Here is a 17082-nt window from a genome sequence, read left to right as displayed (position 1 = left end):
TTCGGAACAAAGGAAGGTAGAAATGATCAGAGTTTCGAGTATGATAATCATGAATAGTATTATTTATTTTGATAGTTTCAAGTATCTCGCAGCCTAGGAGGAGTGATTAATTTCAGTTTCGAGGATGCTCAGATCAGCTGTCTTTCCCATTTCGTCATCCACAGCCAAACCCACCATGCGGGTACCCCTGCGCTACCAGGGAGCCACCGTCACCTTCGCTAAGGGCGAGGAGGTCCACCTCAAGGTAGGCTTCTCCGGCCGGCCGCAGGCCGAGGGCTCGTGGCTCAAGGACGGCCGGTCCGTCTCACGCGGCGTCGAGAAGGGCGACCGCTGGGTATCCATCCGCATCGAGAACGCCGAGAGAAGTCACTCCGGCAAGTACACGGCGGTCGCTGAAAACGAGGTCGGTGAGGCGTCCGAGGATATCGACATCTGTATCACCGGTGAGGGAGCTCTTCAACTTTCCTCTTAGCCCACTATGCCTTCTGTTGAGTGCGTCAGTTGTGATTGTGAATAACTAATATCCAAGTAACGCTTGAAAATAAGTCAGCAGTGCAGATGAGATTAATTGTTGTATACTTAGGTTGATAAGAACAGTAACGTTGACTGGTAGAAACAAATCAAATTCTTTGAATTAGGCCCTGCAGCAAAAAAAAAAGCAAGCAAACAAACAAACAAAACAACAACCCTGAATATCCATGTACAAGTATCATGAGTTTTTGGCGCTCCTTCAGTACATTGTAAAACATCAAAATATTTGACAGTTGACAGGTAACCTACATGTTCATTTTTCAACCCAAAGATGTATAATATCATAATCTACCCTTCGACTTCCCTTGCTATGTTTGTTTCCTATTAACTCTGTCTATTTACATGATACTTATCATCAAAATTGAAAGGAATCTTCAATTTTATATAGCATCGACCTGGCACAAACCGGCACGATTTTATATGGTATTGACCTGGCACAAACTGTCGTTTCCACGCATTCTCCCACTCTCCCAGACGCTCCATCGAGAGTGAATGGCCTCCGATGCTCCGACATCTCCCACGACGCCGTCGAGCTGACATGGGAGAAGCCGGACGACGACGGCGGCTACAGCCCGCTGACCTACGTCGTCGACCGAAGCGACAACAGCGGCGAGAGCTGGGCGCGATGCGGGGGGACGAGCACGACCATGATCGCCGTCCACTTCCTCGACAACAACAAGCCATACAAGTTCCGCGTGCAAGCAGAAAACATCTACGGACGTGGAGAGGGTGCCGAGGTTTCACATACCATCACGAGGGAAGGTTAGAACCGCCTGGAATACTAACATTATGTGCGTGGTAGAAGGCTTAACTGTGCGCCACATATTCTTTCCTGCATTTAGGTGTGTATGTGGCCCTGAAGAGAATGAAATAATGCTCGCCGTTCTCATTCCCTTGAGAACGGGGAGAACATGCTCGCCGAAACGTCGGACTGCGAAGGACCTTTTTCAGGGGCACATACACACCCAAGAAAGAGTATGAGGCGCACCGTTAAGCCTTCTACCACCCAACGTTCTACCGCCACGGAAGCCTTTAAAGATTCCATTATATTATTTGCGTTCTGCATTGCTCACCGGTGAAATACTTCAACACTTGAGGAAATTTAAAGGAAAACAAGATTAAACACTTTGAAGACAATAGATGATGCCAGGGGAAAAAAGCGATAAGATAAGTCATTTAAATATTACAAATATTTACGACGTTTTATCATGTAACGTTATTCATCAAAGCAATAGACGAAAGAATGGGGAATGTAACGCATTCATTCATGAAGGATATTCAAAGAATTGATAAAGATATTAACTGAAAATTACTAAAAAGAATCGAGCAATGCCATATCCTGCAAAGGTAGTACATGCCGACATGTTTTCATCTTGATTGAAATTCAAAAAAAAAGTCATAACAGACTAACAAAATTTGATACTATACAAGCCATTGCGTCATAACGTCGATCCTACGTTACATGACAAAATTTTCATCTGACCAGTAGACAACGACACACACACACAAATCCCTATTAAGGAACCACGAAGGAGAAAGTATGTAACAGGTCCAGATTTCCGTGAAATTTTAATATAAAGCACGTTCAAGGTTGTATGTCAAATACACGCAGTACTTTGTTTATTCTATTTGTGTTTAAATGTTTTATCTGTAAGACTTGATATGCAATAAATCTCCTACTGGACCCAAAAAAAAAATGAAATTAAAATCGAAATGATATGATATCAACAACATCAATTTGGCCCTCACACTTCACATTATTTTTCTTCATCGTTTGCAGGTCCCGCCAAGAAGAAATTCATTGTCGAGGAAGAAGGTAAGAAATTGATTTTATGTGACATATTTCGTGACTGTATTTCATCCTGAATCGATTAGTGCAGCCGTTCAGTCAGATATAATCTTTTCAAAGATCTTACTCTGCGATATCCATGTAAATAATAGACACAAGAAGACAGTACAAGCTTCAAATGCTTAAAAAAATTGTCATGTTTCCAAGCAGTACTCTGCGCCTTGGGTGCTAGTTGCAGAGATTACACTCATGGTGCTGTAAACACTTTTTTTCATGAAAAATGGTTTCATGATTGAATGAAAAGCTGGCAGTTTTGACTATTTTGGGCAGAATCGAATGTAAAATATCAAACACAATCTACACTCATTTTATTTAATCAACGTGTGCAAGACAACCTTCAATACATCTTGCGTTTTTGTTTTTGTTTGTTGTTTTTCATCCACTGTAGAACCCCCGAGGCCCAAGGTACCTCCCGTGAGGGACTACGACCAATGCGGTGAGTCAAGAATCCTTAACTTCTCTTACTATTTTTCCTCTAAACTCCTCTATTTGCTTTAGACTCCCTTATTACCTTAGTCCCCCTGATTAATTTGTAATCCCATCCAAGTTCCTTCGACAGTATTGCACAAGACCTTAGTTGACCGAGACACCAAACGTCAACGTTCTTATCAAAGGCATATGAAATCTTTGTATGGTATTGCACGAACATTTTTTTTTTGCTTTTCCTCTGTAGAATGAGAAATGATCTCACAATCAAATACTTCGAAAGCATGTTTGGAACGTTTTGACCCCTTTACGAAGACTCCTTCATTAATCAATCAAAATCCTTGACCTTAGCTATGGCAGGAATGCCTTTTTCCCTATTCTCATGCCTTAACGCGACACGGTGTCATATTGGTTCATATGCATTATGAATATAACGTATAATGTAGTAAATATCAGCAATATACCATGGTATTTAACCATCATATTTGAGAGATTTTCTTTATCTCCTTCTTATATCACAGTTGACGAATCGTTCCAACCAGTCACCGCAAAGGTTCGCCGAGGAAACGTCGAGGACAAATACCACATAGGAGAAGAGATCGGAAGGTAATGTTTGTTGTGTTGTTGGCGGTGGTTTTTGTTTTGTTTTGCTTTGTTTGATTTGGTTTGGTTTTGTGTTTTTGCTCAAGGACTAGTCTCCGATCTCAACCCCCGCACGAAAGTGGACACTTGTGCACCTGTGAATTTAATTCATTCTCTGAGTAGCAGTCCAAAATGTTAGCGCATTCAAGCAAACTAGGTAAAACGTGTATCATTAAAAACGAAAAATACAGTACCTACATTACTTTTGTAACTTTTCGGGGTTCAAATGTACATTGTTTTATGTTTATTGTCTATTGTTTCAAAGAAAATGGGCAAGCTTTGATAAAAAATGAAGGTTACACCGCTGCACTCCTAACCATGTTTCACACACCAAGATTTTCATAGACAGATGTCATTAACTTGAAGCAATGAAACTATGAACGCGCGATGTTGGGTTATTAATTGAAGTGTTTGAGAATGTTTCGCATACGCAGAGGTTTTTCTTCTCATTATGACGTCGAACATTCCATTTCGATCAGGGGTCCTTTCGGTGTCGTCCACCGCTGCATCGAGAGGGGAACCGGCCGAACCTTCGCCGCCAAGTTCATGGACGTCGAGCCGAAGGACAAAGCCTTCATCAAGCAGGAGATCGAAACGATGAACCAACTCCAGCACCCCAGGCTCCAACAGTGCCACGACGCATTTGACATGGACGACAAGTTCGTCCTCATCACAGACTTGTGAGTACCAGGTCGATGACGACGACGAGTTGTGGTTAACCTCGGGCAGTGAGACAGGAAGGTGGTTCAGATATAAAGATGATTTAGGAAGAGAGGGAGAAGGCGTAGGTAAAATCGTATTGGACAAACTGGAAATATTTTTGGCGCCAAAAGACAACAATGAACTGAAGGAGGGGACTCAACAATTGTATGTTTGCTCGAGAGCACGAGAAATCTGACTCGCTCAGAGAGCTTTTGTGTGAATTAGCAGCTGTGTTGTCGAGGTGTTTTCGCGGGAAATATCGTTGATCAGTTTGGTGTAATCTTATTTATTCAAATGAAAGAGGGGTGAAAGAGTTCAATGAAGCAAGATATAAACATGACAATTCCCTTGTCAGCTCTGTTGCAGCTATCATTGATTATCATGTATGCCATCATCTTCTAAATAAAACTTTTCATTTGTCCTTACCGAAATTGTTCTCATAAATGTTATTGCAATATTGCAATGTGGATTAATTACGGGATATATATTAAAAAAAATGATAAACATCACAAGAGAAGCTGTGTTCACAAGTATCGTATTCTTTAAATGGAAATAAAGCAGATATTCTCCAGTATCAAATTATTCCAACTAGGTCTTACATGAAATAAATTGTCGTAATCAGGTACCCTCCGAAGTAGACAAATCTTTAAAAGTTTCTACATACAATGTATGTGAAATATAAACCAAACAGGAATTTACGTCAAGGTTCTTGCTTTGAATCCAAACATGAGTACCGTTGATCTGAAACCCAGATTTTAAACAAGCTAACAAAAGCTACCCCCTAATTTCGCCCTACCATTGCCTACGGTGCTTTTGTAAGACAAGAAATGACTACACAACCGTTTGACAAACTGATGACTCCCTGTCGACCTTTGACCCATAGTGTCAGCGGTGGAGATGCATTCCAAAGAGCCAAGGAGAGGGGTACGCTCTCCGAGGAGGTAGTGGCTCGCTACACCAGACAAGTCTGTGAGGGTCTGTGTCATATCCACCTCCAGAACCACATGCATCTAGCGCTAAGGGTGAGTACCCCACACCCCTTCCCCCGTCCCTACTCCTCCCCCTTATCGCACATAGTCTCCCTCTTTCTGTGTGTTGCCTGTCTATTTCTCTGTCTTGTCGAAACTGCTTTTCAAATGTTGTACAGAGTGATCCCGTTAAAACGCAGTCCTCGTTATATTCATATTTTATTATGACCCAAACAGTACAATGTATGAAGATTTATGGAAGATAATTTTGGGACCTGAATTTCGATTTCGTTGTAACGAGAATTTCGTTATAAACGTGTTCGTTATAACGGACTTTGGTGCACTGTATACACACAAGCCGCCATCCTTGTTTGTCCCCGGAAATACGTGGCATACGCTCTGCATTCATCTCTATTCTTCCTTCAGATGATATATCAAAGGCTAAGTTTGGAAACACATCATAAACAGATGCACACGTACACGTAATTATACGCATCACAGTTAGGTCGTTCTTGTGTGAAGTATTTCTTATCAGTCTGCAGACTTTGCCATTCTCATTGGTCAACTAGTCTGCCCAATCCTGACCAATGCCCCACCCCACCCCCTATATTTCTCTTCCTCTCTTAATTCCATATAATTACCAATCAGTTTTCCATGTACTCATAGTTTTCCTGACACTCTCTGTTTAATTTGTCTCTCTATACTATGAGAGCATCAGCGAACATTCTAAGTTGATCTGTATTTTATCAAATTCAATTAATATGCCATTTCCTTCCATTGCATATCTAACCAGGTAGATTATCCGCAGTTTAAATGTTTACTTTCAAGTGGAACTTGGAAATGGAAATGCGTATTCATTTCTTTCAAATGTATAAACGATTCATAGATGTCCATTGTAAAATGCCTTATTTTGTTGACACCCTACAGCCACAAAGTATACTTTTCGAGACCAAGCGAGGCGACAACGTCAAGATCATCGACTTCGGTCTTGCGGCGAAGTTAGATCCCGACGACCGAGTCAAGATCGCCCACGCCGAGCCCGACTACGCCGCGCCCGAAGTGCTGAATGGCGACGCCGTCGGTTTCTCCACCGACATGTGGTCTGTGGGTCTTATCGTCTACATGCTGTAAGTCTGGGGCGACACTCCCCACCCTCTCCCATCAACAGCACCGGATGAATGTGCCTCTTTTATATAATCGTATTTGAGTCATCTTGCGTGTTTTTTACCACTTTGGCTCAACTTGCTGTCGAGTACTTTTTTAACAGTGAAGGAAATAAATTAGTAACGAAAAGCTTGGCAGGAGAAAGAGTGGACATGTCCACCTTTCTGTTAGCTACTAGTGTGTCACAAACTGCCTTAGTTGATGTAACTACAGATGACGATCCATACGTACTCGATTGATACATTGAAAATCGTTGAAAAGAATTTTGTTGCCTTTTCCTTGAAATAGAAGAGCATTTTGATTTCATTGAAGCAGAGATATGGGAAGATTTGTTGCAAAATCCTTTTGGCTCAGAAAAATAAATCAAGAATATAATATTATCAAGAGCAGTCACTGAGCCACCAAAATCTCTAAAAATTCTTTAGATACACTGCCTGTCACACGATGTTTGCTTGTATTCAGGAAGCTTTACTTTTGATATGGCGAGGGACGATTCAAGGGAGTGTATTCTAATACTGCAGAGCTCAGAAGAACTTATTTGATACTCGGGGCTGCTAAAAACAAATGCGAATAGTCGTCTAACAGAGACGACGAGATACTTCTTCATGGCGAGGATAAACATAATGACATGACCATAACAACTTATTCCATATTCTCTACCCCCCCCCCACCCCCTCCAGCTTGAGCGGTCTCCATCCCTTCGAGAATGACGCCGACAGGATACGATCCTGCAAGTGGTCATTCGACCGGTCAGCCTTCAGGGACATCTCAGAGGAGGCCCAGGACTTCATCAGCAGGTTGCTCATCAAGGACAAGTCGTGAGTATAAAACATTGTATGTTTGTTCTTCATTAAAGACCCGGTCGCGTGGGGACCCCGTAAAAGGGGAAGGCTGGCCCAACTCGGATATGTTCGAGAATCCCCGTGATGAATTATGTACCGCTTTATCATTGATCTCTATGTAAGAACACACACTGCCGAAGAACGTCGACTGGAGTCGAACATTACCGATGAGCGTACCCTTCGATTCCAATGTTTGCTGACGGCCAGTTGCATTCCAGCAGGCCTGCCCTCATCGCAGTTTTCGAATGTACCCGGGAGAGCAGCGAACGAAGATCGATTATTCAATCGGGCTAACCTTCTCTCCCACGCTGCCGGGTCTTTAAGCTGTGTTTTTAACTCACTTTATGATATGACCTATGACCTGTAATATTGCTGTCAGTGATCGCAGTGCCAACTTTAAGATTTGACGATTCTTAAGAAGTGTATATGTGAATGACCGAAGATGTTTTCAATGATAAAAAAGGCCAAATGAAAACAAAAATGGAACCACATAGCATTGTACCAGTTCACTATTCCTGTTTAGTTGCACATTCCCTTCAATAATTTCTGAGCTATAGTTTTTCGAGGTCAATCAAGCATTACGCCATCCCACAAGGTTTGAACGCTGTTGCGTCCCAGTAATCATATTTCGGCGTCACGTCTATCCGTTACGTACACAATCCTTATTGTTGGCTTTCATACGGAGTTTGCAAAGGGTCTTTGTTGTTCGATGCTACCCCCGGTATTCAGTGATAAGCTGTCCTCCTTCAAAACATTTTACGCTGCTCTTGATCTGTTGCTAGGGAGCGAATGGCTGCGCACGAAGCTCTGGAGCACCCCTGGCTGAAGGTAAGAACCAGATTAACCCTTTCAACCCTCGAAGAGTATAGGCACAACTTTCATCTTCGGCTGTTTCTGTGTTTTGTATTTATACACCTATAAAATAAGTCATTTGTCTTAATGAGGTTTCTATTAAATGTGAGCAACATTTTAGAATTAAGGTAGTCATCATTTTAGTGTCATTTATGAGTTTATTTCAATTTCAATCTCCTCTTTTTTCACGATCATAACATGACATATATTCTACAAATTCCTAGACATGTGCAGTATTATTAGGCAAGATTTTACTTTATACAATTCCTTTTTCCATTTATGTATCATACCATATTTTCTATGTACGGTTAAGAAATTGTAAACACACAAAAAAAAATCAATCCAAAATTTATTTTCTCACAGCATATACATGCCTGCATTTTGATTTTTCATCACATTAAAGGGCTAGTACAGTATTGGTGGAGACAAGAATTGGGCTTTTAACTTTTTTAGAGATACCAAGTAAACACTCATGAAATAGTACGGAACATACCATTCTAAGAGGGATTCAAAGTTTATTTGTTGAAAATTGGGTTTGGAATGACTGAAACATCCAAAAACAAAGTAAAACAAAGCAATCATAATAAAGTGTGGGTCCCACACTTTATTAGAATCGCTCTGTTTTGGATATTTTAGCCATTTCAAAACCAATTTTCATCAAGTAAACGTTGAATTCCTCGTGGAATTACATGCTCTTTCATATTTCATAAGAGGTTTCTCATTATTTCACCAAAAAATGTTAGAAACCTGAAATTAGGTCTCAACCAAAATTGCACGATCCCTTTAATCATATTCAAATCAAATGTAACTTTTTGGCATTGGTTTTGTATGAATATCATACAATTTCCTCTTTTATTTATTTATTTTTGTAGTTTCCTCTTTGAATCTACAAGAACACCACTTAACAGTACAAGCAGTAGCATTGTTTATGGAGAATTAATTCATGGTCATGTAAACAAAACATTAGTAAGAGTTCATATCTACCGTAGATTCTCCTCCATCAGTTCAGTTTTAGAGATTTTTGCTTTTCTTCACTGGCTTACCCCCGTTCCCCTAAAGCTGAGTAGTATCTATACGAATTTGTGTTTTAGACTATGCCTGTGTACTTATGCAGACCAAGTTCATTTAAATAACGCAGCAACACTCTTGTTTTCTCGTCCGATAGCCTGAATTCCGTGGAGGAGCAAAGAACATTTCTTGCGACAACCACGCCAGACTTCTAGGCGAAAAGTGGCTGGTGAGTGGTATCAGCGATTCTTCTATGACCGTGTAGTCGACCTCTTGACACAGAATTTGATCATGAAACCTAAGTCAGATAAACACTCCACGTACACCACATTAATTACATGGTCTAGCGAAGGGAGATGATTACGTAGAGAAGGAACGTGTGACAGTGATTTTCTAGGAAATCTGAACGAGATGTAATACATGCATTGATTGTATCACAGCGTGAATATGTGTGGGTAATAGTATTTACTCTCTAAAGACGGAAGTACACCATAGATCCATTTGTTGTGTGTGCAATTTTGGTACTACTCGTCATTATCCACATGTAGCTGATACATCTAACCTTAGGAGACGCAAATCTTTTTCTCGAAGCGAATTTTGACAATTGCTTTGTGGCGTCTATCTATATAACACAACCAACATCATGATCGAGTATTATCGACACATGCAGGCAGTTCTTTTAAAGGGGGATAAGTAGTTAGCGCTTACTGACAATGGTAATCTAGTTTTAACCTTCTGTAAGTGCAGTGTTTAATCACAGGATTGTAGGGAATACGATATTGGTATGACAGAATATTTAGGTTTTTTACATTTTGATTTTTCTTTAACTGTGAATGTTACGATATCATACACGTAATTTTACTCTGTACGCATGGCACTGTTAGTCTGCAGATACTGTTATACTTTCATTTGATTTGCAATAAAACCGAAATTGAATTGAATTAAATTGAATTGAATTAAATTGAATTGAATTGAATTGAATTGAATTGAATTGAATTGAATTGAATTGAATTGAATTGAATTGAATTGAACTGAATTGAAACGATATGAAGCCGATCACCTGTCCAGTTAATAATGTAATCTAACCTTTTCTGCAGGAGGGAGAGCATAAGATCGGTCTGGGACGCATCGCAAACTTCGGAGCCCAGAGAAAGAGGAAACCTCTCAAGACAGATTTCACAGAAGATCTCTCCATCGGCAAGTATTCTCATTTCTTGACTCTTTCTTTTCTATTTCCTTTTTTGGCGGGAAAAGCTAGGAATCACAGTACTGAATCATAGATCTTCTTTTATCACCCCCATTATCAATCATTCTCTTCCTACTACTGAGCGATAGCAAATGCGGCTGTGTCAAGAGCTGTTACAGCACGAGGGAACATGATTCCTACTGGAAATCCCGCTTACCCTCCAACATTGACATCTACGATAATTTGAAGAACTTTTCACAAAACGAGCTAACCTATGATGCTTGTTAAGTTGAGATATTTGCGATCAAAGCTGCAAAAAAAAAATGAAATGATCAGAAAAAACCAGACGGGATATTTCAATCATATAACATCAAGAATATTCCTTGCTATGTTCCATGTGAGGTATGACTAGAAATATTTTATTTTGCTCTGTCTGATGATGGACTTACTTTAAATGTCTTAAAAATCTAGCTTACCCAATTTTGCGATTAAACTATTCATTCGTTGGATGATATTTATCCTGATGAATCAGACACTGACGATAGATTCAGAACAGATCATACAGTCACAGTGACTTTGGAGGATCAATTGCCACCCTCTGGAGTAAATGTCTGACAAATAATTCTGAATTTTGGCTGGATGATATCAACTTTTGTTGATGATGCTGACTTTGATTGTTTTGTCGAATTTCCTGATATCCAGACCGTAAGGAAGGCAAGCCAAGGTTCCTCAAGAGACCAATAAACACCAGCGCCATGGAGGACAGAGATGTCAATATGACCTGTCAGGTGACCGGAGCCTCACCGCCTGTGATTACGTGGTACGTACAGCAGGCCAGAAGAAATACTTGGGTTTAATCTTACCATGTGCGCAATTGGGCAGTTACGCTGAAAGCCGCTTCACTGTTTCCATTGGTGTATGTCGTGGTCTTTCGTTTATGAGAAAGGTTGTAATGCACTTAAATCGTGCATACTTTCTTTTTTCTCAAAAAAACGCTAGAAATAAAATCGAACACATTTTGAAAACCATTTCCTTTAACGTCTTTGGACAAATTGAAATGGTTAGAAATAGCCATAGGCCCTACTATTGACTATTGTGTGATGCCATATTTGTATATACAGTGTTAATGAAATTGATGAAAATCGATGTAATTGTAAAGTATGCCATACAGAGAAATCAATCAATCAAATAAAATCAAATCAAATCAAATCAAATCAAATGCAATAGGTGGAAGGACGGCAAGGAGCTCAAGCAGTCGCTCAAGTTCAAGCAGAAGTTCGACAACTTCAACTTCGGCCTCCAGATCTCGGGCGCCAACCTGGACGACGCCGGCACATACACGGTGACGGCAACCAACTCGTTTGGCAAGGTTTCCTACGATGTCAATGTGGCCATCGAACGTGAGTGCACCTCGTTTACTTATTCCCTACGTCCGTAAATATACTTTTAATCATTTCAGTCGCTCAATCAAATTGAAACAAAAGAAGAAAATGTACACTTTGCTGACGGACGAGTATGCTGACAGACGAAACACACTCTAGCATGCAAGAGTGGTGAAAATCATGCTGCCACACCTATGGTATCTTCGAACAAATGCCACCATGTGACTGAATATATTCCAAAATATTTTATTTCAGCAGTGATAGATTCTGTCACTCAGAAAGCTTCACTTTTTTAATTATCAATTTTAACTAAATTTTTCACAAAGCTAAAATGATATCATAAACATTGAGTGCATGTAGAACCACGCATCTCATTTTTTTTTCAAACTAGATTTATCAAATTTGAAACGTTATCAAACAGTGCCTTTAAAGGTATATGTTTGTTGTTGTTGTCGTCGTTTTTTCAGTTGGATATCCACACTATCTACAGATCAGAGGAGTACCCTGATATATGTCTATGGTTTCGAATAGTAACCCAAGTATTCAATGCGCCTTCGATGTTCCGACTAAGGAGGATGACATAGGCAATGTTATATCTTTTTCTTTTCGTTCCACAGCTGATCCACTGAAGCACAAAGCCGCCCCGAGGAAGCCAAGGTGGGTTGTTCACGTGACCTCTATCGCTGATTTGATTGGACATTGGGATTTTATCTTTTTATATTCATTATTCCTCCACATGAAGTAACGCATAAATATACTCAGTTATGAGGTTCAGTAGATGAATATATAAGAACGATACTTAGCGTGTCTGTCCCTCTCTTCGTGTACACATGAAATGTATGCCATATCAATTCACGTTCTCCTGGTCATTGATAAAGACGGTTACATTCTATGTTTAAGTTTCTCTAGATATCATAGCATTTTATCATGAATTTGTCCTCACTCATCAAAATGCAACTAATCACGTCAAAAATCTTCATGGCTTTTTTCAATGATCACTCGTCATACATTGTACCCTGATATCGAAACGTGACAATTGCCAATTGATTGATACTGGCTGATAATTGTCAAAATTGTTCCACAATGACGCCACGATGGAAGATACAAAATTTCAAATGGAAGTATAGCTATGCCTAAAGACAATCGATATGACAAGTTTTTGTTCAAGAATGTAGGCCGAATACTCGGTCATTTACTACCTCGATGCAAGCTATCCCTTTTTTCACACGTGTTTAAGCGATAAAGCAATCATTTCGATTTCCGTGTCATGTTTCCTATGTCATGTCGGAAGAAATGAGTTTTTAAAAGGGTGAATATTTTCTCATCGCTTCCGCAGGGACTTCAAGGCCGACCTGAACCTTGAGCCCGACAGCAGCCCGTGGTTCGAATTCAAGCTGCGGTCACGTATCATCCAAGAAAACTCTGCTTTCAAGCTCAGCTGTATCACCGCCGGCTACCCCGAGCCCAGGGTAAGTCCAGGCCTCCATTTGATCTATAGATGATGCAAGTCCATTTATCATGATCCCATTATAAGCCATTCAACGTCTTCAAACCACTAGGTGGCGTCTTTTTTTTCTAGACATTATTAATCTGATACCCTAGACAAACTACATAATTCTTGCCATGTCGAAGTGTTGGCGTTGCAGGATCCGGCTGGCGGTAAATAGTTTCCACGCTAAGACATTTTAAGAAAAGAAAACTGTATTCGTTATGAATTCGGAGATAATGTCGAACCTGAAATTGGTTAAAGGTCTATCTCATTGTACTAATGAAGACACATAGCAACATACAGTTATTCATCAGTCTGTTATTCATCCAAATTTGTTCTTTTTGTCACCGTATTAGCAATCCCTCATCTTCTGTGCACATCCTTCTCGTGACTGTGCTAATCTCTTTCCATCTTTTCCACTTTCCATCTATCTATCTATCTATCCACCTATCTATCTATCAATCTATCTATCTATCTATCTATCTCTTTGTCTGCTTGTCGTTGATATACTGATTTTAATTACATATATATACATATATCTTTCTCTCGTTATGTATTGTCCGGTTCACATCTACTCCTTAATCTGGTTTTATGATAGGTGCAATGGTTCTACAACGGAGAGCTCATCCCCAAGGCGAGTCCAGACTACAAGCAGGAGTACACCTACCGCCTCGCCACCCTCGAGCTCGACCGGGCCCTCATCGAGCACTCGGGTCGCTACGCCTGCGTGTGCGAGAACTCGTACGGCACGGGCGAGACGGAGTGCATCGTCAAGGTGCAAGGTAAAGAGCTGCCGATCCAGGCCGAGTACCCCGTGCTCGAGCACGAGGTCTTCCAGATTCGCCACTTCGTCGATGATAGATGGAAAGAAAACTTTCGCCTCAAACCTCGCAAATAGCGCGCATGAGAATCCAAACAGAGTGTAGGAAAACAAATGGAAAATCTCCAATTGGTGTCCTTGAGTAGTCAAATGCATGAAAAAGCTGAATGCCATTATCGGATTTGAATAGACACGTATTTCTCTTATCAATGCATTCAATTTTCCATTTACCTTGTTTTTTTGAAGATCTAAAAACAAGCAATTCTATCTACATGCGCAGAGGCCTACCGAATTTTTTATGCGCATTTCAATATAATCAATATCAATACGCATACATTAATTATTGTTCTGTCGGGCAAGCTCTGGTTAATGATTTTGGTTTACAGAAATATCCTGTGGAAAAGTAGCCTGAAAGTATAAATAAAATTTGAATACGTCAGTAAAGCGGTCTATCGAAGGGCATGGATGCCACAGAATGTCCCTTTGCTGCGTTTAAATTTTCGTCCACTGCGTGAGGTCAGATAAACAAAGTAATTTCTTTAACGACTTTAATCCATGCATTTATTATTATCGATGCAACTACACACTGATGCAATTTGCCTTGTAATAGTCTGTAAATGTTTGGCTTTCTTGCAGTCCTTGAGGAGAATTTTGCAATGCAAGTCATGTTTTTCTTTTGAGTTTGCTAGTGACACGAAAAAATAGGACGAATGTCATTAACAGTATAAAAAACTTGATATATGATCATCGATCTTTTTTTTACGCCGATATTCATTGTGAATTCATTCATCAAAATAATGCTTACGTCATTTTTGTAATACTGTAAATGTTGTTTATATGAGTTAGTGCATTTACGCAGATAGTAAGTACTTAAAGGTCTTTATGATACGAAGGGCTAACGTGTCTGGATACACGGTTGCCATATCAACGAGACAAGTGTAGAGTAGATGACCCGGATGTAAAATAAAGTGTGATAACATGAAACTTGCATGCAGTGCACACATATCATGTGAACAGTGTAGATCATTTTCTTTATTCCTGTCTCCAGCTATTGTATGTGTGTTTTGTCTCTTTCACGTATAGCATTTCTTACGCGCATTATCTTGCATAAAGCTTCTTTTCTTTTTTTTTCTTTTTTTCTCTCGCATCTTTACTGCCCTGTTACGTTTGCATGTCATCACAGGCTCGCTGCATGACAAAGCTGGTATCATGCACTTTCGCAATAATGCACATGTTACTTATCAACTTTTTTTCAGTTTAGGAAATACATTAATTAACATTACATTCCTTGGCAACTTTTGAATTCTTTCATTACAATTACAATCTCAAATTTTTATAAATCGTGTTGAAGCCAATAGAGAAGCACCAGTGGTCTCAAATAATAAATTCCATTTTACAACTCTTGTTATAACCATCACCTAGTTTTTCGAAATCCGTAATGTGCCAGTCTAAACGTGCTCTTCAAGACAGTGTAACACTCCAGTATTCAGTGCACGTTGGGACGTTGGGTGTTGAATCGTTAATGGTAAAGCAAAGACCATGTGAGCTTCTTTGACGCACAGTTTATTTACGTCCGCAGACAGGTATTTACATTTCACAGCGCTTAGTGTACGACATTATATAACACACTGGCGCATTTAAAGGGGCTGTACAGTACTGGTTGAGGTGGGGATTCATGTTTTATACATTCCTAAATGAGATACAGTTTTGTAATGAGAAACCTCTTATGGAATATGAAAGAGCATGTGATTTTAAGAAGGATTCAACGTTTATTTGATGAAAATGACAGAGATATCCAAAAAGGTGATAATAATAAAAGGCGACAGGCCACAACTTTATTAGGATCTCTTTGTTTCACCTTGTTTTTGGATATCTCGGCCACTGCAAAACCGATTTTCATCAAATAAACTTTTGATACCCCCTTAGAATTGCATGCTCTTTGACATCTCATAGAGTGGTTTCTGAATATCTCGCAAAATGTTAAAAGCTAAATCCTCACCTCGACCAGAACTGTACACACCCTTTAATCCTCAGTTTCTTGGTTATTTCGTAAGCTGTTACAGTGTCTTCTGCTATAGTTTTCTGACTGTGCATGTACACGTGCCGTTGTTTCACTGCTTGCTGCTATTGAAAGTGATTTTTTTTTCATGATCAAGTTTTGCATTGCTCGCGTAATCACCCGCTTCACCAGCCTCCACAATTGTTGATGCCTGATTTTTTTTTTTCATCCTGCACGAAGTATTTTTTTTTTTCATCTACATCAATTGATGCTGCCACTTACGGTGAGAATTCGCCTGTCCTTATTTCATTTCACTCCATTATACAATCATTACCTATATAGGCTTAGATCTACTGCACTCTAATTGCTGCACTCAGATGTTCATCATCATACATTTTCATCCCGCATTATAATTGTGATAACTTTGGTTATCAACAGAATAATATATTACCAGTTGAAATCCAAACTAAGATTGACTATATATAGCGTATTGCATCTGCAATTGAATCAAAAGAAATATACATATGCCCATCGGAGCCCTGCACCAATGGTAAAGGCGTGCTAAGAAGTTGGCATGATGATTTCCAATGTTATTTCAGATTTCCACTAACTTGCTAGCTGTATCATCTTCGTTACACATATAAGTAAGTAGGCATTCCGTTCAGTTAGCGCATGTCACTTTGTGATGAAGCTGTGGGCATGATGTTTTACTGAGCACTACAATGGATAGTTTGATTTCATTATTTCAGTTTTGGTTATTTTCTTAGCTTATGTTACATTTTTATCATTCATCATTATATCATGCAATAAGTGATTTACATTTGATGTTTTCTTCCCTCACAAAATAATAGAGGCATAAGCAGAGGGGAAAAAAAGATGTCTGTGTTTTTCCGTGCCCAGTACGTCTAACGACAACTGCCGCCTGTACATGTACTCTGTCGCCATAAAAACAGGTTACGTTTGCCTGACATGAAATGGTTTAAAACTCTCTTTTTTTCGGTTTACTGCAACGTCACCAGAAGGTATAGTCGATTTTGTTAATTTTGTTTAACACCTTAAAATTGAAGAAAAAATGACTAACGATTGATATAAGGTCTTACATTTTGGTGAAAACTTTGGAGGCGGTGTCTTCATGTCATAGCCTTAACAATCTGTAGGCAATGATTCCTATGCTTTAGGCAGTGGTTCCTATGCCATGTGCAATGGTTCCTATGCTATAGGC

The 17082-nt window shown here is 39.7% G+C and overlaps 1 protein-coding gene across 1 annotated transcript in view; it reads left to right on the top strand.

Annotated features, from left to right (window-relative positions):
• Positions 1-17082, top strand: part of LOC139714937 (twitchin-like) — a 123211-nt gene that overhangs the window by 98052 nt on the left and 8077 nt on the right. Inside the window, 17 exon segments of the mRNA XM_071626589.1 lie at positions 165-443; positions 1006-1293; positions 2312-2347; positions 2769-2816; positions 3328-3412; positions 3928-4128; positions 5034-5172; positions 6046-6245; positions 6963-7100; positions 7907-7952; positions 9142-9213; positions 10082-10181; positions 10873-10990; positions 11398-11570; positions 12170-12209; positions 12889-13021; positions 13640-13823. Coding sequence (XP_071482690.1) covers positions 165-443; positions 1006-1293; positions 2312-2347; positions 2769-2816; positions 3328-3412; positions 3928-4128; positions 5034-5172; positions 6046-6245; positions 6963-7100; positions 7907-7952; positions 9142-9213; positions 10082-10181; positions 10873-10990; positions 11398-11570; positions 12170-12209; positions 12889-13021; positions 13640-13823 — 2280 coding nt within the window.

Source organism: Diadema antillarum, unplaced genomic scaffold (assembly GCF_040938485.1).
Source record: "Diadema antillarum isolate AM-2024a unplaced genomic scaffold, OU_Dant_1.0 scf00000045, whole genome shotgun sequence".
Classification (NCBI taxonomy): Eukaryota; Metazoa; Echinodermata; class Echinoidea; order Diadematoida; family Diadematidae; genus Diadema; species Diadema antillarum.
The sequence above is the reverse complement of the archived record's forward strand: the minus strand, read 5'-3'. Positions and strand labels throughout refer to the sequence as shown.